Raw genomic sequence first — 24,799 nt, forward strand, 5'->3', positions numbered from 1 at the left:
AAGTAACTTGACTTTTGAATAGGTCTAATTTTAAATTTAAAAGCTTAATATAATATTTTTTTTCAATCTGTTTTATATAATTATTACATTTTAAATGAGCACATTTATAGTTGAGTCATGGATCCCTTCCCTAGTAAAAGTACCATGTACGTAGCTTGTTGTATTAGGAGTTGGATTGCACTTTATCTTTTTTACTAAAAAAATACATGTTAACCCTTATATGTTAGATCAAAAAACAAATTAGTCATTTTATTAAAAATTCTTCCATTCCTACTGTTAAATATTGGGCCCTGTATATCAACATGAGGTGCAAATGACACATTATTTGTCACTGTTTGGTTATTCTATCAGCCATATCAATTTTCATGGTACAAATTGATGCATTTTTTAACAGAAATGATCAATGTACTCTTTGATCTAATGTATATAGACTAATTTACTCATTTTCTAAGTAGAAATACCAAAATATAATCTAACACATAGTAAACTTTTAGCAACCATCCCCGCTCCCCATTTTTCATGTAGAGAAGGTATAAGCTCAACTTTGTACCTTCTGCTTTCTGTTATGATTTCTCTTTGTTAAGCCTACTAATCAATCAAGAAAGGGTAAGAAAAGCAACTAATAAATACTATTTACATCAATTAGATTCATCTATCTAATCTACTTTACATATGAACCAAAAAGGAAGGGTTTGGCCAATTATTGGTTCATCTATAATATATTTAAGAGTAAAAATTTGGAAAAAAAAAGTTTAAACTGAAAAGAATATTTTTTTTATTATATTATTAAATTTATAATTAAAAATAATTATAATTTAATAGAATCCGTGATAATCACACATTTAAAAATAATTATAATTTAATTTATAATTATTAGTTTAAAAAATTGTGTTAATTTTAAAATAGAGTTACTATAAGTATAAAATATAGGAAAAAAGTTATGATATTTATAATTTAAATTATTAGTTAAAAATATTTAGCCTAAAAAATTTGGGCTATTTTTTTAAAATTGGGTTAATTTTATCAATGTAAAATAGAGTCATTACTTAAATAAAATCTAAACATTTTAATTATCACTTAATTAATATTAAAATTATATATCAATTAAAAATTAAATTTAACTTTATAAATAGCATCCAAAAATTAAACATATCTAAGAAAAATTATGGATAAGCATTTAAGAAAAATTATCAATAAAAAAATAAATTGTTAACATTAATAAATTAGAATTATATATATAGAAAGAAAAATGGAAGATTTCTTCCCAATTCCCATCAATGCAAATGTATTTGGTGATTTCTTCCGATTAATCAAAACTAATTGGACTTATTTGCAAAAAAAAAATCACATTTTAAAAGTGGTTAAAAATATTCCATAGTTGATTGTATTTTTCACAAATGTATGTTAATTTTTTTAAAAATTTGTTTGTGTGATATTTTGAAATAAAAAAAATACACATTTGGTAGTAATGTAACTAAAGCAATGATATTGTAATTAACCTAAATTTAACAAAATAATTTTAACAGTACAGGGACTCAATTCCTAAAAGTAAAAATATAAGAATTAAATTTCAAATTTGTAAACAGTATAGAGACCTATGACACATTTTAACATTTAATTATACACTCACCTGTCCCTTTGTAATAGTAAAAGAATTAATCGAAGCCATAATCTCGAAATAAAGGCATGAAGGCCAGAAATGCATTTTTGGAAGAACATAAATTGGCTAATTGCACCCGTCTTACCCAAGTTTCAGGGATTTCATGGTCACTAATTTGTCTTCCTTTTGGCCTTCAGTTCTCTTAACAAATAAACCCCTAGTTAAAGCCATCGATACCAATTTTAACCCATGGATGGACTAATTCCAGCACCGAAAAATGGATCACAATGGCTTAAAGTTAATTGTTGTTCATAAATAAATCAGAAAAACAAATTATCATAAACTTTTTGAGTCGAATATTAACAAACTTATCATACAAAATTACAAATTCCAAAAAAAAGTTAAATTCAAAAACTTTGGGGCAACATAAATTATATTTTTAGATGTTTAAAGTGGAGGTTAAAACAAAATTCGAAAAAAATTAAGGGGTCAAATAAAAATTATCATGTTTTTAGATATTTATCGGGAGTTAAAATGAAACTTGACAAAATTTAGAAGGGACAAAACATGAATTATCACTTTTTAGATATATAATGTAAAAGCTAATATGTAAATTTTAAGGGGCTTGAGCTTTACCAACCCAATCTTAGAGTATATAAATGAGTATGCTACACATCCTGTTAGACATGCCTTTTGGGAAGAAGGTAATATTCCCGTGACAACCTCATAAATAACTAAAAGTGTTACTTACATATCATCCATCAAAAGAGATTCCTAATAAGATTATCACATTGGTGCTTATCAAAGTGGGAACAAGTACTCCACTTACATTTTACTTCCAACATATGGGATAATGATCTTTTTATCACAAAAGCCATTAGCTAGATTCATGAAACTTGTTGTGTTTCATGCATGTGCAATGAAATGTTGGGAGAAGCAGGGTGAATTTTAGGTCGGTACCATTTTCAAAGTAAAAAGTGAGCAATTTTTGGCTAGAAGAGAGGAATGAGAATACCTATGATCATGGTGACTGTGATGGTCAATGAATATGAAGAATAAGAATTTGAATGAATAGATGGATTGTGGGATGAGTCCTGATCCACCTAGCATGCTGCATGCATCGACAGAGGCCAACATAGACAACCTAACGTATATGTATATGCCATGTAGTTGAAAGAAAATGGTGGTGGGGGTTTTTTTTTCCCCTAAGGAATGGTGGTGGGTTGAATCATTATAACAGAAGTTTGGTGTTGATTTCCATGGACAAATTACATGACTTTGGTGATGGATCTTGAAAACAAAATTTCAGCATCTCATATAACCAGAAAAGAATATTTCAACGGTGAGGAAATAATTTCCCCTTGAGATAAAACTTGATTGTGCATTATCTAGTCAACCATCAAGCCTTACAACCAGCAGTATTGTAACACCAGTCAACCTCTTCCCAGCAGACATTGCTTTCTGCCATACCATAGCCTCCATTAATGTCCCCACTGTTAGCTCAAATGGGTGTTGCAATTTGCAAGCATTATCTGATACCTTTGCTGGATAAGGTTCAAAACCCCATTATTGGAAAATAGAGGTGATCTATGTAATGACAGTTTCTAATGTTTGGAACGAAAAACATTTGGATGCATGGTAAGCAGTGGTATTAAACCAAAAATTTCCTCACTTATTAGTTAATTAATGGTCTAAGTTAAAAAAAAAATTAAGCCTATGTTTTTTTTCTTTTACACTCAATTCTCAAATTTTTTCAAAAAAGAGTAATTAAGTCCCTTTTTTGTTTCACTCAATTTGGTACTTAAACTGTCAAAATACATCAAAAATGCTCTTTAACGGTTAAAGTTAACTGCCCCTCATTTTTTCAGTTAAAGCCACCATATGTCACAACCACGGCGTGACATGTGGATAAAAATGATAAAAATAAAAATCAATAAAAGTTATAAAAATTATTGAATTTTAATAAAAATATTTAAAAAATATAAAAAATTGTAAAATTTTATAAAAATCATAAAAAAATTATAAAATGCATAAAAAGACCATTTAACCATTAACTTTAATCTTGACTGTTAAAGTTAATCATCCCTACTTTTTTCAGTTAAAGTCATCACATGTTGTAAGATAGTATAACATGTAATGAAAAATGATAAAATAAAAATAAAAATCAATAAAAGTTATAGAAAAATTATAAAATGCTTCTTTTGGTACTATAATTTTTGTAATTTTTTACGAATTTTATATTTCTTTACCTTTTTTTATCATTTTTACGACTTTATAAAATTTTATAATTTTTTTTTCTAATTTTTAATAAATATTAAGTATTTTTATATTTTTATTAAAATTTAATAATTTTTATAATTTTTATTGGTTTTTATTTTTTTATCATTTTTTGGTACATGTCACGTCATGGTTGTGAAACGTGGTGGTTTTAAATAAAAAAAATTAGGGACGATTAACTTTAACCGTCAAAGAACCTTTTTGATGCATTTTGACAATTCAAATATCCAACTGAATGCAAAAAAAAAAGGGAGTTTAATTGCTTTTTAAAAAATATTTGAGGACTTTTTACACATTTAAGCCTTTAATTAATTATTATATTTTGGTGTGGAATAAGAAAGGGAAGTTTGTAAAGATTTGGTGTTGGCTAATGAAATATGGCCTTTAATAGAACAAAAGATCATGCTTCAACTTGGAAGCATATTAAATTGGGTAAAGACATTATGCATATCTAGTAAGGACGTGGATGGCATTGTTACAATTTTCTTTCCTTGAAAACAAAGGTAAGATCATCCTTAAGTGGATTCAAGCTTTAATTAACACTGAGAAGTCAAAAAGTTTGCAGACCTTTTAACTAATCTATAGAGCTGGGCATTTAAGGTGGAGCAACCCACTTGTCCAAACAGCCTAACCTCTTAATTTCATTAACGATGTAATGGTAGTATTAAATTGTTAAACTCGACCTTAATTTCATCCAGCTTATAATAATTGAGTGTGCTGTCAAGTATTTGGAGGTAGGTAAAATGCTACATTATTAGATAAATAAGATAATTATAAACTTGAGGAAGTGGGGTTTTACCTATCAAACCAAAAAAACACTGAGTGGATGAACTTTGAAAAGATAATGTTAGTGGCAGGTTCCATCTTGGTGGATAATCCATATTTAAGTGTTTGCTTCCTAAAAAATCATTTTTTTATTTCGGGTTCTTCAAATATCATTGTTTGTAGATGAAAAAAGATAACTTACCATTATTTATCTCCAGCACGCTACCACTATTTATCTCCATCATGCAATTGTTGCTTTTGTTGAAGCTCTAGCTTCCAAAATGCCTGGAAATCTCAGGGTCGAGTTCTTCTTCTTTCGCTGAGTTTTAGTTTTTCATTTTTTTAAATGATTTTATTATTTTCCCCCTATTATGACGAAGCATTTGTAGATTCAAGAAAAAAAATCGATTAAGTCTTAGCTCAATTGTATTTTAGGAGGTCGTGGGTTCAAATTCACTAAAATGCATTACTCTCTTATTTATGCATTGGAGAGGAATTATGAGTAATTCTAAATATTATGTCATAAAAAACAAATATGATCTAAATTTATAATAAAATTGTGCCATTATTTTAATTTAAGTAGAGTAATATATGAATTCAGCCACTACTTTTAAGAACAAAATGTTCGGTTCTTGGTATTGGTGGGGAAATTGACTGGAAAATAAAGGCTTCGTTAATTGATGTCTAATGACTGAAAGCATCTATACAACCATCGACTTATTGCATACTGATGAATTTTTGAATACTGGAAATACATCTGTCAAAACGAAGCACTTGGAAATATCCCAGATTAAGGCTAATTCATATAAGTAAATTTCTGGAAATTATTTTCTTTAATTTTGTTAGGTTTCCATGCTTTGTGTTTAATGGCCCTGAACCTTTTTTTCTTACGTGAAATTACACATAATTTTTTTTTCATACTTTACGTCACATCAAATATTTAATGGTAAATTAACTTTTTGTGTTCATTTTAAACTACATAAATCATTCTACTAATATTTTATTAGTCAAGGTGTGCCAAACATAAGCCTCACACACACCAATTTTACTTTTATATTTTAATGATATTAGTTTTCATATTTAATTTTATATATCTGTTTCAATCTCTTAAGCCCTTTTAACTTATAGTATTATTAATAAGTTAATACTAAATAGTTTTTAAAATAAAGTTGCTATCCTTATCAACAGTAATCAAATCAATCAAAAAAAAGTTTAGAGAGAATTCGATGTGATGGTCTGATACTTAAAGAGTTCACCATTTTAGATATGATCTAGGTTCGAGTCACACTAGTCATATAACAAAATAAACAAACAAAAGATAAAAACAATAAAGTAAAAGGCTATTATTTGGTATAATAGCAATGAAGTTTTTTAACTTCACAAGCACGGTTAAATAACCATTATGTATCTCGTTTATTATTTATTTATTTTTAAATATCAATTAAGAACACATGATAGTTTATTAACTTTGCTTGTGGAGTTGAAAATTTTCACTACCAATATATCAAATAATTATTAATATATATAGTCATTAAAAATTTATAAAAATTGAAGAATTAAAGAAATAATAAATTAAACTCACTCATCAAGTTGCTACCTCATTTCTATACATTCAACTAGATTTACTCTCTCATTAAGACTTTCCTCCTTGAAAGCTTAGTTACAAACTAAATAAGAACAATTTGTTTACAAAAAAAATTGCACTCTAACACGGTCCTATATTGAACAGAATGGTGATCTCTCGATATCCATCATGTTAAAATGCAAGTCTTCTTTAAATAAACATTGTAGTCTCTTGTAAATGAACAAGTGTGATCAGAATGAATCTCTAAAATTTCTCCCCAAGTACTTCGCTTATTACAGAATAAAATAAACTTGAGATGCTTATCCATTCTGATCATATATCTCCATGAATAAGGAGTGAATCACACTAGACTTGTTTTAGGGTGTCCTTGCCTGAATATTTTCCTCAAATATAGAGCCATAAAATTTGTTTCATGAAATCCCTGAAAAAGATGCACAAATATAGACACAATAAGAATATGCCAACAAAATAGGTAAGTTGCAACCACTCCAGCTATAAAGTGAAGGTTCATGTTTGGTTCGGGAAGAGATCATGGAATTTTTTAAATAAAAAATAAATGGAAAAATAATCTACTTCCATTAAGTGATTTATTAGATAATCGAAAAGAGAGGATCTTGAATACTATTTGAAATTCAGAAGAACTATACGGGGAGACTATTGAATGGCTGGGAAAGGCCCAGGCCCCCTTACAGAAAGTAGAAATTAAGGTGGATCAGTTTTGAGTGAATGAATATTCTGAGATAGAACGAGAAAAATTGAATTTGATTAATTCAACTTATAAGATTTTGGAACAATTAGAAAATTACAAAATGAAACCATTTATTTTGAACAACAAAGAGCAATTAATCAAGTCCGACAATGAGTTTTCCAACAAGTTTTACAAGGAGCTCTAGCGATTAATCAAGTTCGACAATGAGTTTTCCAACAAGTTTTACAAGGAGCTCTAGGAACTTTGAATAGTTCTTTAAACAACGAGTTACATTTACGCACCATTAGCGCTAATATTGGCTTGTCTTGGATGATGAAAGAAACAACTTATTAGCCCCCCCTTTTTTTTTACCTTTTACTTTATTGACGATTGTAGGCATTATTTTTTTTCTTCCAAAAAATAATTAGGAAATACTCATGGTAACTATTAAAGACGAAAAAATTAGTAATATTATCCGCGAACATATTGAGCAATATACTAGAGAAGCTAGCGATCTCTTCCAAGGTTAAACAAGGCTTCTATACAAAGAGTTAGAGTCTAACTTCACTAAGTAAACTTAAACCCATTCTAATCTACCAAATCTCACCAAATCAATTACCCTTAAAATAAAGATAAGAAGGGTTGAGATAAATCTTCACAAAGTTAGCCCATATCTTCTTGTGATCATATCTCAACAATATATAGCCCTTCAAATGGTAACTTCAATAATCCTTTTTAGTTGAGTTACACAATCTTCAACTATGTCAACCTGATCACTTATATGTAAATATGGATAGTATAACTTTAAGATATATCATTATAAAGTAAATCTTGAATCTTCTTAATAATATATCTTTTTAGATAAAGAAAGTGTAGCTTCAATATATAGGAGATGCAATCAAGCTGTTGCCAACTTTAAAAGATAGTTTTTACCATAAAAATATCACCAAATCAACAAGCTTTTAAAGCTTGGATAATATGGAAATATAAAGCCTATTTATACCTTTACTTGATCACACATCACACTAAATGTGAAAATATAATCCCATAAAATAAATTAGTTTAGTACATATACTAGTTTCCTTACTCACAATAGTATCTCATATTAATTTGCTATGAAGATAATCTTACAGAATCTCATCAAAATTGCTAACCAAAGATATAAGCAAAATAGTTACAAAGTTAGTTTTCACTTATCTTTGCAATTGGTTGCACCAAAAATTATAATTTTTATTTATAGATGTCATAAATATTATTATCAAATAAATTTATTTTATAATTTTTTTCAATAAAATTGGAATTTTTATTTATAAATGTCTTAAATCTTATTATCAAATAAACAAGATTTGTCACCAGCCATATGGCGAGAACATCCACTGCAAAAATATCACACAAGATCCGTAGTTGACTTGAAAGACTGATGCGAAATAAATTTGTTCCCAAGTAGCGTTAGGAGCATCAGTCTTTCAAAATATCAAAGATATTTTGGCAAGTCAAGCTCCTAGCACTACTTGGGAACAATAGCATACATCTTTGGTATTTCTTCCTCCAAATAAATTTATGCTAGTGTTCTCAAGTAGTGCTAGGAGCTATGGGCACTGGTGTTGGCACTTCATGAGTCTATCTCAAATCATGTAACATCTTAAAGCATCATAGCTTGATATGTCTAGGCACACTACAGTAATGACAAATAATTTTGTGATTGGGTTGCACTTTTTTATCTGTATTAATCAAAATAGGCTTCATTGAACACTTACTGTGATCTGCCTTGTTTGTATCATTAACAAAAAATAGTTTAACTCTTAGCTAGAACTTTTTCCTTCTTCTTAATGCATCCCAAACCACTTTTTTTAAAGCTCCTCCTACCAACTACAAGGATTTATTAAATTTCTCAGGCATAGATTAAATAGCAAAAAGATTTTTTTTAAAGAATCAATACAAGTAGACTTATCATTGAGAGAGTGTCTTTTACCTTTAATAGCTTAGTCAACTCTTGATTTTCCTCCTTCAAATGATTGTCTTCTTCCATCAGTTTGGCATTTACATCACACACTTGCTCCGATTTCTCCAGCATAGTCTCTTATGTTTGTAGGAATTCAACATTAGATTCTCTTTTAGATTCATCATCGGTGTCTAAGCCAGTTGTAATAGGGGTACAAAATTTTGTAGCAAACGCCACAAATTGCTCAAGTGTTTTTCATCTAAGTCAGAATGCTTATTTTTCTTCATCACTCCAAGTGACAACATAGAATTCTTCTTTTTCTTCAAGGTATTTGCACACTTAGCTTGGATACGACGCTCATGGAATTAAATCCCCTTCTTTTTCTCTTTGGAAAATTCTTCATTGATAGACACTCATTTAGCTTTGCTTTTAGGAACATTATCTACAGTTTCAAATTTTTTTCACCTCTTGTATTGTTTCTTGAAGGCTTTGTTTGTTTTGTATTAAGAAAACTATTTACTCCTCTAAATCGTGAATGGAAGTGGTACTTTCAATAGGCATTGTGCCTATCACCTATAAAGCAATGCTCTTTTCACCCTTGGATTTGTTCCTTCTAGATTTTTCTAAATTTATCTTAAAAGTCTATAGGGATCCAACCAATTCATCGATCCTCATGTTATCAATGTCTTTTTCCTCCTTAATAGTAGTGAATTTGATAACAAATATTTCAAGCAAGGATCTCAGTACCTTCCTCACTAGATTAGAAAGTGAATACTCATTTCCAAGGGCAAAGGCTTGATTAGATAGGTTGCATAGGTTAGTATAGAACTCAACAATAGTTTCATTCTCTTATATTGTCAAGGTTTCAAAATTGATGGTCAGCATATGCACTTTGGACTGCTTCACCGTATTGGTTATTTCATGAGTAGTCTTAAGGATATCCCAAGCTTCCTTAGTAGTTGTGCACTTGGATATTCTTTTGAAATCATATCAATCTACTCCAAAAATAAAAACATACAATGCTTTTGAGCTTGTATTTGCAAGCTTCTCCTTCTCTATAGCCAAGGCTAATTCAAATTTTTTCTTCCTATAAATATTTCAATAATAAGTTGCTTCTAACCAGTAAGAACTATGTGTTAGGATTTTTCATCTATAGACTTGATGAATGCCTTCATTCTAACCTTCCAACAGCTATCCATATAGTCCAACAGCCACAAATTATCCTTCCTTTTACGATCATTTTATAACAAATATCTTTCAACAGCTAACCATATAGTGCAACATGGTCTTTTTACCAAATATCCTAGAGTATTATATTCATTGTAGTGTAACCTATGTAGTAAGCTATATTGAATCTAGCGATTCATAATTAATTCTTAAAATTGGTTAAACTATATTTCTCAGTCTAAAAGTTTCTATCCAAAGTCTTAAACTATTAACCATAGCCAAGATCTAGTAAGATCCAATATTAGTCAAAATGGTAGATTCTATTTGGACCATTCATCCATGTACATATGATTTGTGTTATGGTCAAAACATCCCACATTAAGTATCCATCCTTGTGGACCCGTTTTGTGACAAATCAAAGCATAAGATTCATCATATAAGGTGACTTAGCATCATAAGTTAGAAGACAAATTTGCACACCAGCCATGTGAGAACATATTCTATATACACTTAAGTGTGTCTAATTAGTGGATTTCTTACAACAAGTCTAGCTCGATGAACTTATTTCCTTAGACAAGTAGCCATTGTTATCCTCAATTATATCATATAATTCAACCTATGGAAATGATTGCATCCATTCAATGCATGAAGGCTTAACATATGCTAGTCTCTAGTTCACATTCAATGGCTTATCTTGGAAATGCATCAACTAGAAACAAATTTAGGAACATGGCTTTGATGCATAAGGATTCCAAATTTGTAGCTTGTTTATAATTCCCTTACAAGGCCTTATTTGTTTAATGGATTTCGTCCTATTAGTGCCTTGAACAACTTAAAAGTTATAATAACACGAAGGAAAAAATTTGCAACACACTTGTTGGTATGTGATTTTGCCTTATTAACTCTTGTATCCCCTGTGCAATCTCATTGACGCTAAAGTATATATTCCTCTATTAGAATCCTAAACCATGGGGAAAGTTTATCTTATTCGGATTATGTTTCCAAAAAGTTAGGAAGAAGAGTTTTAGTTAGGTTGCATAGTTGTTACCTAATGCGGCTGAAATTCTTAAGGGTGTATTTGAGTGAGAATTTTTAAGAAGGATTTAATTTTTATCAAGATTTTAAAAATTCTAAAAACGAATTTACTTGATTGGATAAATATATGGGAGAGTTTTAAAATTGTGTAAGTAATTTTAAGAGGATATTTTAATAACTCAATTTCCTTTTTTTCCAAATTCTAGATAAATAGGTGGTTTTTTAAAATTCTTCATAATTTTATTTGATTTAATATACATGGTCCCACTATAAGATAAAAAAACTTAAACTTCAAAAAATACTTTTATTTAATTATAATATATATTTTATATTTTATATTTTATATTATTATTAAAATTATTTATAAATTTTTACAAATATAATGATATCCATATAGAATATTTTTTAATATAATGATTTTTATTTTATAATTACTTTTAACTTGTAAAATTTCAATCACCTAAATTTTCCAAAACCAATTATTTATCCAAACAAAATAATTACAAATGCTAGTATTTTGAATTGATGAATTCTAAAATACTAGAATTTTAAAAATCTCAAAAATTTTAAAATTTTTCATCCAAAATAAGTTTAGGAAATTAAATAAGCCTTAATTAAAATTGCTTTTTCAAAATGTATTATTAAGTTGTGTTAAACTGTTTGTGAAAATTTATAAATAACTCACAATATCACTAATTGTTGAAATATGCTCCAGAGCTAATGGGTTTAAAACTTATCGTTCAGCTGAAGTGATAAAAGGATTTCCCCTATGTTAATGGCATGGTTGACAATCATGAGACCATTAATTCCATGAATCCGCAAGGCATAATGTGTTGTTTTGCCACCTAACTTGAGAAGCAATAAAATATTTGGATGCATGATAGTTATAACACTACACCAAAACAGGTTTTTAGCGGCGTTTTTTTATGCCTTTAGCGGCGCTTTTTACCGCCGCTAAAAGTATTTGCGGCGCTTTTGAAAGCGCCGCAAAAAATGCCGCTGTCGTCAACGCCTTTGCAGCGTTTTTGGAAATAAACGTCGCTATAGACCATAACCTTTAGCGGCGCTTCTACAACAAAAGCCGCTATAGCTCAAGACCTTTAGCGGCGGTTTTCCCACAAACGCCACTGTAGATCAAGACCTTTAGCGGCGCTTTTTTTACAAACACCGCTATCGATAAGACCTTTTAGCGGCGCTTATATAAAAAACGCCGCTATAGAACAAACCTTTAGCGACGCTTCTTGCAAAAACGCCACTAAAAACATAACATTTAAAAATATTATTTTAATCAAATAATATTTATTTTTATAATAAATTTTTTATTTTATTTTATTTTTTAAATTTGAACTTTAAATATACTTTCAAAGATAAATAAAAAATATTATTTAAATTAAATTTTCTATGAAAATTTTAACTTTAAAACTAAATATAAAAATTAATGAATTTAGTTTTAGAATTTAAAATAATAAATTAATAACACAATTAAAATCCAAAAGTTAGAAATCAAGTTGTCGTAAATATTAAAGTAAAAATAAATAATACATATGAGAAACAGACTGACTAGTTAAACCTGCCTATGACTATACACATTGCAAGGTAATAAAAAATACAATGCAGTCTGCTGCACCATCTTTGCTCTGCAAGTTTCATTGAAGGCATTCCAAACTTTCTTCCCAAGTTTTCCAAACTCGTGTGCATCCCGCAAACTTTCTTCCTAAGACTGAAACAATATAGGAAACAGTTTAAGATCAGCTTAAAGAATGTAGACTAATTTTCCCACAAATAACAGCAATCAAAGTAGGCTATGAAAATAATTTAAACAATTGAATTTTGCAAAGTAATCACATCTTTCTTAACAAATTAGTAATTGTCATTGTGTGTCTTTCAATGCAACTAACAATCAAATATAATGTGCTAAAACAAAGCATGTATCTCAAAATAAAGGATACTGATTCATCAAAGATGCCTTTCCCACTCTGAAATACAAGAAAAATATCAAAAGGAATTAAGGATACGACAATTACAAAATCAAGACTGCAAAAATAAAATAAAATAAAACATACCCACTATCACCACATAAAGGTAATTAACTCAATAAGACATACTCAAACAATTAGCCACATAATGGTAATTAACTCAATAAGGCATACTCAAACAATTAGCCACATAAAGGTTTAACATTCCTAGTAATTGAGGGGGGCAGAACAATTGGCTTGAAGCAAATATCGCAAAGGATTATAGAGAACTAATCAAATATCGCACAACAATGTGAGAAAAGGAAATCTTTAATCTATTCAATACCTTGAAGTAATTCTCCACAAAATTGGGATCCCCAAGAGTTGAATGCCGATGCTTGGAAGGTCCAATGACTGTTGATGTGGGTGATCCTTTTGAACCATGATTGTCAAAACAATGGCTACTAACAAATGAAGAAGACTGAAGAGGGAAATAATGATGGACCCCTCTACCCTCTAGGTTTTACCCCTCCGCATGTGCATACTCAAGCTGAGGTGTACCCACACAAATCCTCCGTTACAATCAGACTTCAGCAGTTTCAGACGGGTACCCCAATGCCAATGAACTTCCAAATCGGAGTAAGTTCTATCCCCAGAGAGAACCCTACCAATCCCATCGTCCCCTATTTCGACGAAATGGCTGAGAAAGAGAAGACAAAAGAAGAATTGCCAAAGCAGCTGGAGGAAAGATGCAAATCACTCGAAGAAAAATTTAGGGCAATGGAAAGTATTGAAAATTATCGGGGGATTGACGTTAAAAACCTAAGCTTGGTTCCGAATCTAGTACTTTCCCATAAGTTCAAAATGCCGAAATTTGAGAAATACAATGGGACCAGTTGCCCGGAAGCACATATTACCATGTTTTGTAGGCGTATGACTGGATACGTCAACAATGACCAATTGCTTATACACTGTTTTCAAGATAGCCTTACAGGGGCAGTGTTCAAGTGGTACAATCAATTGAGCCGTACCCAGATTAGTTCTTGGAGGGATTTAGCACAAGCAATTATGAAGTAGTACAATCATGTGGTAGATATGGTCCCTGATAGAATCACTCTGCAAAATATGGAGAAGAAGCCTAACAAAAGTTTCAGACAATACGCACAAAGATGGAGGGAGGCTACCGTTCAAGTTCAGCCACCGCTCCTAGAAAGGGAAATGACTATACTCTTCATTAACACGTTAAAGGCACCATTCATCACACATATGTTGGGAAGTGCCACGAAAAGCTTCTCTGACATAGTTATGAATGGAGAAATGATTGAAAACGCCATAATAAGTGGGAGGATCAATGCTGGAGAAAGTAACCGAAGGGCGGCTCCGAGGAAAAAGGAGAATGAGGTGAACAACGTGAGTACCTATAACAAGGGTTAATCAAAATCGATCACGGTAAACCAACCAGGAAAGGTGGCTGCTAATCAACAAAGTTCATCAAGACAAGAATCCAGCACAAGACAGAACACGGAAAAGCTGCAGTTCACGCCAATTCTGGTATCATACAAGGAGTTGTATAAAAACTTGTTTGATGCACATATTGTTTCCCCTTTCTATTTAAAACCCAACAACCTCCGTACCCCAAATGGTATGACGCAAATGTAAAATGCGACTATCATACGGGGATTACAGGGCATTCAATAGAAAATTGCACACGCTTCAAAAAGTTGGTTGAAAGGTTAATCAGCATGGGCGTTGTCAAGATTGATGATTCGCCCAATGTGGAAAATCCATTACCTAACCATGCTGATAAATGGGTAAATATGATAAGTGGGAACACGGAGAGGAAAGTCAAGGCAGATATTGCGGAAGTAATAACCCCTTTGAAGTGGGTCTGGAAAAAAATGGTGGAAAGGAGAGTAATCAAATCGAACTTAGAGGGGAGATGCAGGGAGACGAGAAATTATTGCGAGTTCCACCGCGAAGAAGGGCACGAGATCCAGGAATGCACAGAATTCAGAACCTTAGTTCAAAGCATGATGGACAATAAGGAAGTGGAGTTCTATGAAGAAGTTGAGGAAGGAGGAAGCATATGCTCATCAGAATCAACAACAAGGGTTCCGAAAATTAGTCATCTTGTAGTCATTATCTCGCAACCAAAGAAGAACGAGGCAGAAATACCAGTAACACCGAAGATAATAATCAAGAAGCCCGTAGCCTTCCCTTACAAAGATAACAAGAAAGTCTCGTGGAACTATGCGTGCAACACAACTGCTTAAGAAGAGGAAATTTTAGCCAATGCTGTGAAAGATGATCAATGCATGGGTTCTTATACGCGTAGTGGGAAGCGCTACGACTTGCTAAGTCGTCCAGCCGAGCCAGTAAAGGGAAGGGCCATAGTGACGGAGCAAGAGAAAGAAAAAGCATCCAAGCCTGTGTTACGTATTACCGAGCCAATGAAAGAGAAAGAAGCTAAGGAGTTCCTCAAATTCCTGAACCACAGTGAATATAGTGTTGTGGAGCAATTGCATAAACAACCAGCCCGTATATCCATGTTAGCCTTGCTCTTAAACTCTGAAGTGCATCGAAAGGCGTTGATGAAAGTGCTGAATGAAACCTATGTGGCTAATGACATCTTTGTCAACAAGTTGGATAGGTTAGTCAACAACATAAGCGCCGATAACTTAATCTTCTTTAACTATGAGGAAATACCACCCGGAGGCATAGGTTCCACTAAAGCTTTACATATTACCACCCGATGCAAATAGTATACCTTGCCAGGAGTTTTGATAGATAACGGGTCAGCATTGAATGTATTGCCCCCATCCACACTTAACAGTCTACTTGTGGATAGTTCGCATATTAAGACATGTCAAAATATAGTGAGGGCAGTCGATGGTACAGAAAAAAAAGTCATAGGAAGAATCAAGATAACCTTGTTGATCGGCCCAACTATTTACGAAGTGGATTTTCTCGTAATGGATATCAAGCCCTCCTATAATTGCTTATTAGGAAGGCCATGGATACATTCGGTAGGGGATGTACCATCATCGTTACATCAGAAGCTGAAGTTGGTGTCAGAGGTTCGGTTGGTGACAATAAACGCCGAAGAGGATATCATAGCGGTTGTAGCTAATAACGCACCTTACGTGGAAGCCAATGGTGATGCAGTTGAATGCTCCTTTCGATCTTTAGAGTTTGTAAACGCAACATTTATTTCTGAAGGGAGCAAGATTCCTATACCGAAAATATCTAAGACCACGAAGATGGGGTTACAATTGTTAGTGAGAAAAGGAGTCTTACCCAGAAGAGGATTAGGGAGGTGTCTCAAGGAAGAACTGAGGCTCCAGTGCTAAAGGAAAAACAATATCGTTTTGGCTTAGGTATAAGCCAGACATAAAGCAGAGAAGGAAGGAGCTGGGAAAAAGGCAAGAAAGGAGAAGGGCACGCTTAAATCGAGAGGAAGTTAAATGGGAACTAATGATAATTCCCCACATATCCAAAACCTTTGTATCAGGGGGGATCATTCATCCTGAGAAAAGTGTGCTAAGGGAAGAGAGCATCAATGCCATACATGAGAACACAAATGAAGAGGGGATTATGTTAGATATCTGTCCCTATGAACCTGGGAGTGTTCTAAATAATTGGACTGCAGAAGAAATACCTAAAGTTTTTAGAGCTTTCTCATAGTAATATTGAAAACATGTTTATTGTTTTAGCCTAGAGAACAATGAAAACTTTTTGTAAAATGGGCTTATGTCTGAACATCATTATTTTAATGGAATATGTCTTTGCAATTATTTTTGAGCAAATATTCTTTCAAGATTCTTTCATTACTTTTACATTAATGGTCATTTTGGGTTCTTCCATTCTCTTGGGTTTTCTTCCCAAATCATTCATTTATTAATTCATAAACATACCATAAATAAATACTCTTAAATCCATATATTCTTTGTATATTCTTTGGTACCCATAACAGGTCCTCGGATATCAATGACGTGAGCGACTCTACTATGGAACTGGAAAATCCTTTTAAGCGGGATATGTATTTAGAGGGATCTCATGACATTGAAGATAACATAGATTGTAACCTATCTCCAGACTTTTTGAGGATGGTAGAGCAGGAGGAGAAACAAATCCTACCTCACAAGGAGACGGTGGAAACTGTAACCTTAGAGGAGGGAAAGATGGTGAAGATTGGAACATGCATGATTGAAGAAGTAAATTAAGACTTTATTGAGTTACTTTGAGAATTCAAAGACGTCTTCGCATGGTCATACCAGGATATGCCTGGGTTAAGTACCGATATCGTAGTTCACCATCTTCCTATAAAGGAGGATTGCAAGCCAGTTCAACAAAAACTCTAGAGGATGAGGCCTGATGTTGTACTAAAAATAAAAGAGGAGGTTCAAAAGCAATTTGATGCTGGGTTCCTACAAGTGGTCAAATACTCAGAATGGGTAGCCAATATTGTACCCGTTCTTAAGAAAGATGGGAAGGTACGAATGTGTGTAGATTACAGAAATTTGAATAAGGCTAGCCCGAAAGATAATTTTCCCTTGCCTCACATCGACACCCTGGTGGATAACACGGTGAGGCACTCATTATTCTCCCTCATGGATGATTTCTCGGGATATAACCAAATTAAGATGCATCTTGAAGATATGAAGAAAACCACGTTCATAACCTTATGGGGAACTTTCTGTTTTAAAGTGATGCCATTTGGGTTGAAAAATGCGGGAGCCACATACCAGAGAGCCATGGTGACCCTCTTCCATAATATGATGCATAAGGAAATTGAAGTATATGTTGACGACATGATCGCAAAATCCCGGACGAAAAGAGAACATGTACGAGTCTTAAGAAAGTTGTTCTTAAGATTAAGAAAGTTCCAACTCAAACTTAATCCAACCAAATGTATCTTTGGAGCTAGATTAAGAAAACTTCTGGGGTTTGTGGTTAATGAAAAAGGGATTGAAATTGATCCAGACAAAGTCAAGATAATTCGAGATTTGCTCCACCACGTACTCAGAAAGAAATTTGAGGTTTCTTAGGAAGATTGAATTACATTGCTCGGTTTATTTCGCAACTGACGGAGAAATGTGACCCCATATTCCGTCTTCTAAAGAAACATAATCCAGATGTATGGAATGAAGAATGTCAGGAGGCTTTTGACAAGATAAAACAGTACTTGTCCAATACTCCAGTATTGTCGCCACCTAGGCCAGATATACCACTGATCCTGTATTTAACAGTGTTTGACAACTCCATAGGATGATGAGACGGAGAAGAAGGAGAAGGCGATCTATTATCTCAGTAAGAAATTTACTGACTGTGAAATGATATATTCGCCCATTGAAAAGTTATGTTACGCCCTGGTCTGGGCGACACGGAGATTGAGGCAATACATGCTCTATCATACAACTTGGTTAATTTCAAAGTTAGACCCTTTAAAGTATATGATGGAGTCGACTGCGTTGAATGGGAGGATGGCTAGGTGGCAGATCCTACTCTCCGAGTTTGATATAGTCTACGTAAATCAGAAGGCCATCAAAGGGAGCGCGATAGCAGAATTTTTGGCCAGCAGAGCTTTAGAAGACTATGAAACTCTAAATTTTGATTTCCTGAATGAAGATTTGATGTATGTTGCAACCGCTGAATAGGATCCCCATGAAAATCATCCTTGGAAGATAAACTTTAATAAAGCTTCGAATGCTATAGGCAATGGAATTGGGGCAGTCCTTGTGTCCCCTAGTGGAGATCATTATCCTTTTACCAACAAATTGGATTTTGATTGCATCAATAACATGGCTGAATATGAAGCCTGCATTATGGGCATCCGGGCAGCTATAGAGCGAAAAATTAATATACTAGAGGTATACGGAGACTCTACATTCGTAATATACCAGCTCAAAAGAGAATGGGAAACAAGAAATCCAAAGTTAATCCACTATCGAAAATTGGTTCTAGAATTGATTGAGGAATTTTACAGTGTCACTTTTTATTATCTCTCACGAGACGAAAATCAGATGGCTGATGTTTTGGCCACTCTAGCCTCTATGATTAAAGTAAACAAATCAGAAGACATGAAGCCTATCCAAATCAGCATTTATGAAACTCCGGCTCATTGCTACAGTATTGAAGAAGAAGAAAACGATAACTATCCGTGGTATCAAAACATACTGCGATATTTAAAGAATCGTGAGTACCCCGACCATGCGACAGAAAATGATAAGAGGACATTAAGGAGATTGGCCATTGATTTTATCCTAGATGGAGAGATTTTGTATAAAAAGGGAAAAAATCAAGTATTGTTGAGATGTGTGGATGCTGTAGAGGCCAAGAAAATTTTGGAAATGAAGGTATCTGTGGAATGCATGCCAACGGCTTCATGATGGCTAGACAGATTATGAGATTTGGGTACTATTGGTCCACCATGGAAGGGGATTGCATTAATTATGCCAGAAAGTGCCACAAATGCCAAATTTATGGTGACAAAATCCATGCATCTCATTCACCTCTTCACATTATGACTTCTCCACGGCCCTTTTCCATGTGGGGAATAGATGTCATCGGGAATATATCACCAAAGGCTTCTAATGGGCATCGGTTTATTTTTGTGGTTATTGACTATTTCATTAAATGAGTAGTAGCTGCTTCATATGCCAATGTCACGAAATTAGCAGTCTGCAAGTTCTTGAAAAATGAGATTATATGTCGATATGAAATGCCCGAAAGGATTATATCTGACAATGCACTGAATTTGAACAACAGCTTAATAGCAGAAGTTTGTAGTCAGTTCAAAATCAGACATCATAATTCGTCGCCTTATCGCTCAAAAATGAATGGTACAGTGGAGGCAGCTAACAAAAATATTAAGAAGATTGTAGGGAAAATGACTGAAACTTATAAAGACTGGCATGAGAAATTACCTTTTTCTCTCCTTGCATATCGAACATCCATTAGGACTTCTACTGGGGCAACACCATTTTCTCTAGTCTACGGGATGGAGGCAGTGTTACCCATTGAAGTTGAGATCCCTTCTCTTCAGGTGTTAGCTGAGCTAAAGCTAGATGAGGCCGAATGAATTCAATCTCGATATGACCAGCTAAACTTGATAGAAGAAAAGAGGCTAAAAGTTATTCGTCATGGTCAAATGTATTAGAAACGAATGATGCGAGCCTATAACAAAAAGGTTCGTCCTAGAAAATTTCACGATGGGGACTTGGTGTTGAAAAAGATTCTTCCTCTACAAAAGGATTTTAGAGGAAAATAGATGCCAAATTGGGAAGGACCTTATGTTGTAAAGAAGGTCTTCTCTGGAGGAGCTCTAATCTTGAGCGAGATGGATGGTAAAAGCCTGCCAAATCCTGTAAACTCAGACTCAGTTAAAAAGTACTTCACCTGAAGAAAGAAGACCAAGGCGAAAACCCACAAAGGGCGCTTTGTGTTCTAAAAAAATAAAAATAAATAAATAAATAAGGGGGCCAAGGTGAAAACCCGTAAAGGGCGCCTTGAGACCAAAGGTGATTTGAGTTGAAAACTCGAAAAGGGCGGCTCGAATTTTGTTCAGAATGGGGCACGTGGTCTTGTTATACTTGAATCAACAGGAAAGGAAAGTTGATCTTGGGGCATCGACAAAGTCCTGTAGATCTCCTAAACACATGTCAAACCCAGGATGGGCTTTCAGAAAGTTAATATGGAGAAGTTCAAGCTGCGATATCTGGGGCACCTAACCTTTATACTATGTATATTGAATTTGTTGTTCTTGGAATACTTCTTTCTTTTTCAAGATACATGTTCCCAATCAATTTTTCTTTTATTCTTGATAATTTATTCATTTTGAGTTATGCTCCCAAATCAATTTTATCCATTGTTATGATATTTTTGCAAGCATGTTGCATTGAAATAATAATTAATGGACTAATAATACTTTCACAATGAAATTTTTGCATATTACTCTAGAAGTTTTTAAATAGTATGGGAACTTGAAACAGGACTATTGTTTAGAATGCATCAAGTTTAAAGGTCGAAATGTCTAAAAAGGAAAAGTCTAAATTTAGACTATCCTTTCGGAATTTGTTGTCCAAACATTGATGGAACAAAGTGACAAGATATCGTGTCGATGACAAAGCTTCAATGAACAAACAAGCAATGATCACCGAGTGGTAAGAAGAGGTTTCTCAGAAGAGAAAGTTCTAAAATTGTACATAAACATTTGGTATGACACCCTTGGAATGGTGTAGTAGACCAATGGGATTTAGATCATGTACCCCCGAATTGCAGTGGAAGAGATTTAAGAAAGAGCTAGACCTTATACTCCTAATTACAGTAGGAGGAAGATGGTGTCCTAAAGTTACAGTAGACTTAACCTTGAATATTACAATGGATAGAACTTTGGAGATTACAATCGAGGTAATCCGATTAAGTAAGAAATGAGTGTTACTAGTTGAGCAGGATAGCATTCTGACGTGAGGAACGAGGAATAACAACCCAAACATTAAAAATGGATCATTTCCATGATATTTTGCATTTATGCACGCATATCTAGTTAAGAGCATTTGATTCATTCTGATCATGTCATCTTAATCAGTAGGCATACTTAGGTTCATAAAATAGATTATACAGGTCATGTTCTTCAGAGAACAGATCGAAGATAGCAGATCTTGTCTTCCTGTATTGGCAGCGAAGTAGATCGAGGATAGCAGATCTTGTCTTCCTGTATTAGCAGCGAAGTAGATCGAGGATAGTAGATCTTGTCTTCCTGTATTGGCAGCGAAGTAGATCGAGGATAGCAGATTTTGTCTTCCTGTATTGGCAGCGAAGTAGATCGAAGATAGCAGATTTTGTATCCTGTATTGGCAGCGAAGTAGATCGAGGATAGCAAATCTTGTCTTCCAGTATTGGCAGCGAAATAGATCGAAGATAGCAAATCTTGTCTTCCTGTATTGGCAGCGAAGTAGATCGAAGATAGCAGATCTTGTCTTCCTGTATTGGTAGCGAAGTAGATCGAAGATAGCAGATCTTGTCTTCCTGTATTGGCAGTAAAGCAGATCGAAGACACCAGCCTTGCCTTTCTGTGCTGACAACGAAGCAGACTGAAGATAGCAGATCATGCCTTCCTGTACTGGCAGCGAAGCAGATCAAAAAACAACGAACCTTATCCCCCTAAGCAATAGTGGAGTAGGTTGAAGATTGCAGATCCTATCTCCCTAAATAGTAATGGAGTAGGTCGAAGACGGCGAATCTTATCTTCCCAAGGGAAGCCGGTTGAGGATACAAATCTCATTTCCCTGAAGTTGCTGCGAAAAAGATTAAAGCTACAAGTTAGAACTCTCTGAAGTGCAGTGGAGTGAATCGAAGCAATAAGACACAGTGGATTGAAATAAAGCTACTTGAAGAGAAGCGTCAAGAGAAGTCAAGACTTGGTAAGACCGGGCAAAATTGGTCTTTCTTAGTCTTTGCTCTGTTCTCATTACACGACAACGAGCAAAGAGGGGCAGCTGTACAGCCCAATTTTATGCCCGGGCCCAAACGAGCCCAAATCTATTACAAAGCCCAAAACCCAACTAGCCTAACCCAAACCCAGAGCCCAAAACAAGGCCCAACTGGCCCAATCCCCCCAAAGTCAAACTAGGGTTTCAGAAAAGAAACCCTAGCGCCGCATCTAGGGTCTTTGACCCTTGGCCTTCTGACGCAGCCGGATGTCCCATCCGTGCCTGCCCACGGTCACGTCGACCACCCCACTTGCGCCGCCAGTCACCTGCAAAGAAGAAAGCAAACAAGACAACAGAAGCAGTAGCAAAAATTGGCTATAAAAGCCGAAGAAAATGTAACTTTTTTTTCGGCTAGGGATTTTTGTAACAAAAAATAGATATCAACAAAAAGAAATAAAAAAAGCACAGATTCAAGGTGATTTCTGGTGTTCTTTTTTATTTCGTTTGTTTTAGATATTTTAACCTTTTTTATTTTTTTGTATATTTATTTGCATATACATATAATATAAAGAAGAAAATGGGAAAAACTCACCGAGACAGGGCTTTGAACGCCCGTTCTGGCACTTTATCGGCCGTCAGATACGATGGCGGTGCGGCGAGCAAAGAGGCGGCGCGACAGGGGCCTTAGAACCTCAAAGGCTTGATGGTGGAGAGAAAAATGAAGGGTTTTTTGAAAAAAAATTTTAAAATGGTATCTGAAATGAGTTTTTTTTTAGGAAAATTGGGTTTAAATATCCTGATTGAAACGGCGGCGTTTTGCCATTAAGGGTCAGGAGCCAAAACGACGTCGTTTTAGTCCTGACCTGCGCGATGACCCGACCCTAGGGGAGGATCCGCGTGTTCTTTTTAAATGGGATATTTGCGCGCGCAGTCCCTCCGACTTTGCGACGCATTGCAATTTGCCCATTTTTCGTTATTTTCTTTTATTTTTAATTTAGCCACATAGTTTTATTTTTGTTTCATTTTAGTCCGTTGCAGCACTGCGTTTTGGGGCTTGGGTTTATTTACTATTTTGGTCCCTCCCCTTTTGGCGCGTGTTGCAATTTAATCCTTTTTATTTTGAATTCTCCCAGTATTTCATTTTTATTTCGATTTAGTTTGTGTTTTAGCACTTTTATTATTTAGTTAATTATTTTAATGTTATTATTATTGTTATCATCATCATTATTATTATATTAATATAATTACTTCTATATGTACATACTCACATGTACATATTTAATATTTACATGCATATATACGTTTTTTTATATTTTATAATTTATATACATGTATGTATTTATATTTGCATCTTAAATTTTGTATATACGTACTTACATGTATCTCTTTTATTTTCATAAATATATATACATACTTATACATACTCTTATATTTTAAAAATCTATATTTTCTTATGTATTTTCTATAGTTTATAATTCATGTGTACATATGTTTTTATATGTTTTCCAATGCATACATGCACATAATATATATATCTACATACGTTTTTTTTTTGTTTTTTTTAAGTATACATATATACCTATCTTTTTTATTTTTTTATTTTCTGATAACTTTATATATATACATAAATGTACACATACATATTTACATATATATTTACGTACATAGATCTTTTGTATTTTCATAATTATATATGTTGAAACCGTTTTTTTGAAAACAAAAATTTTAGTTGTCGACTTTTAAAAAAACAAACTGGAGTTGCCACCGATCCTTTATTAAGGTGTGATCGGCGCACCTTAAAAATAATTTTGGTCTGCGAAATTTGAGAAAACAAGTTCGGGAGTCAGTTACGCACGAGGAAGGATTAGCACCCTCGTAACGCCCAAAATTGCTACCATATTGATTTTATTTATGCCTTGGTGTCAGAAACTTGAAAAGATTTTAAAAGGAAACTTTTTATTTCATGAATGAATTAAAATAATAAGACATTCTTATTTCAAAGAAATAAAACACCACACCCAGTGAGTTAGGGCACAATGTTTTTAAATCCTCAAAATACCCGAATATTGCCTTTTGCTTTTGAAAATTCTTATTTCGAGAAGAAAATGTCATGACCAGTAAGTTAGGACCCAACAGTTTTGAATTCCTGAGAATAAGCTTTTATTTAAAATTCGCGAATTTATTGCAAAACAAATACTTAGCTTTCTAAATTCGTCGAAAAATAACCGCAATCCAGTAAGTTAGGATACGATCTTTCTCGAGAATCATGAATGCCAAATATTTTGAAAATTCATAAAATATGATGATTTTCATGCTTTAATGAAAACATACATTTTCTTTAAAAGCGAGATAAA

The 24,799-nt window shown here is 33.4% G+C and overlaps 1 protein-coding gene across 1 annotated transcript; it reads left to right on the top strand.

Annotated features, from left to right (window-relative positions):
- Positions 1-18,815: 18,815 nt before the first annotated feature.
- Positions 18,816-19,403, top strand: LOC107898267 (uncharacterized). Its single transcript, XM_016823790.1, has one exon. The coding sequence runs from the start codon at positions 18,816-18,818 to the stop codon at positions 19,401-19,403; it is 588 nt and encodes a 195-aa protein (XP_016679279.1).
- Positions 19,404-24,799: the final 5,396 nt, after the last annotated feature.

This window comes from Gossypium hirsutum, chromosome D04 (assembly GCF_007990345.1).
Source record: "Gossypium hirsutum isolate 1008001.06 chromosome D04, Gossypium_hirsutum_v2.1, whole genome shotgun sequence".
In the NCBI taxonomy this organism is placed as follows: Eukaryota; Viridiplantae; Streptophyta; class Magnoliopsida; order Malvales; family Malvaceae; genus Gossypium; species Gossypium hirsutum.

Coding starts and splice junctions, on each gene's coding strand:
- LOC107898267 (XM_016823790.1), top strand. CDS start 18,816: ATGGCTGAATATGAAGCCTGCATTATGGGCATCCGGGCAGCTATAGAG.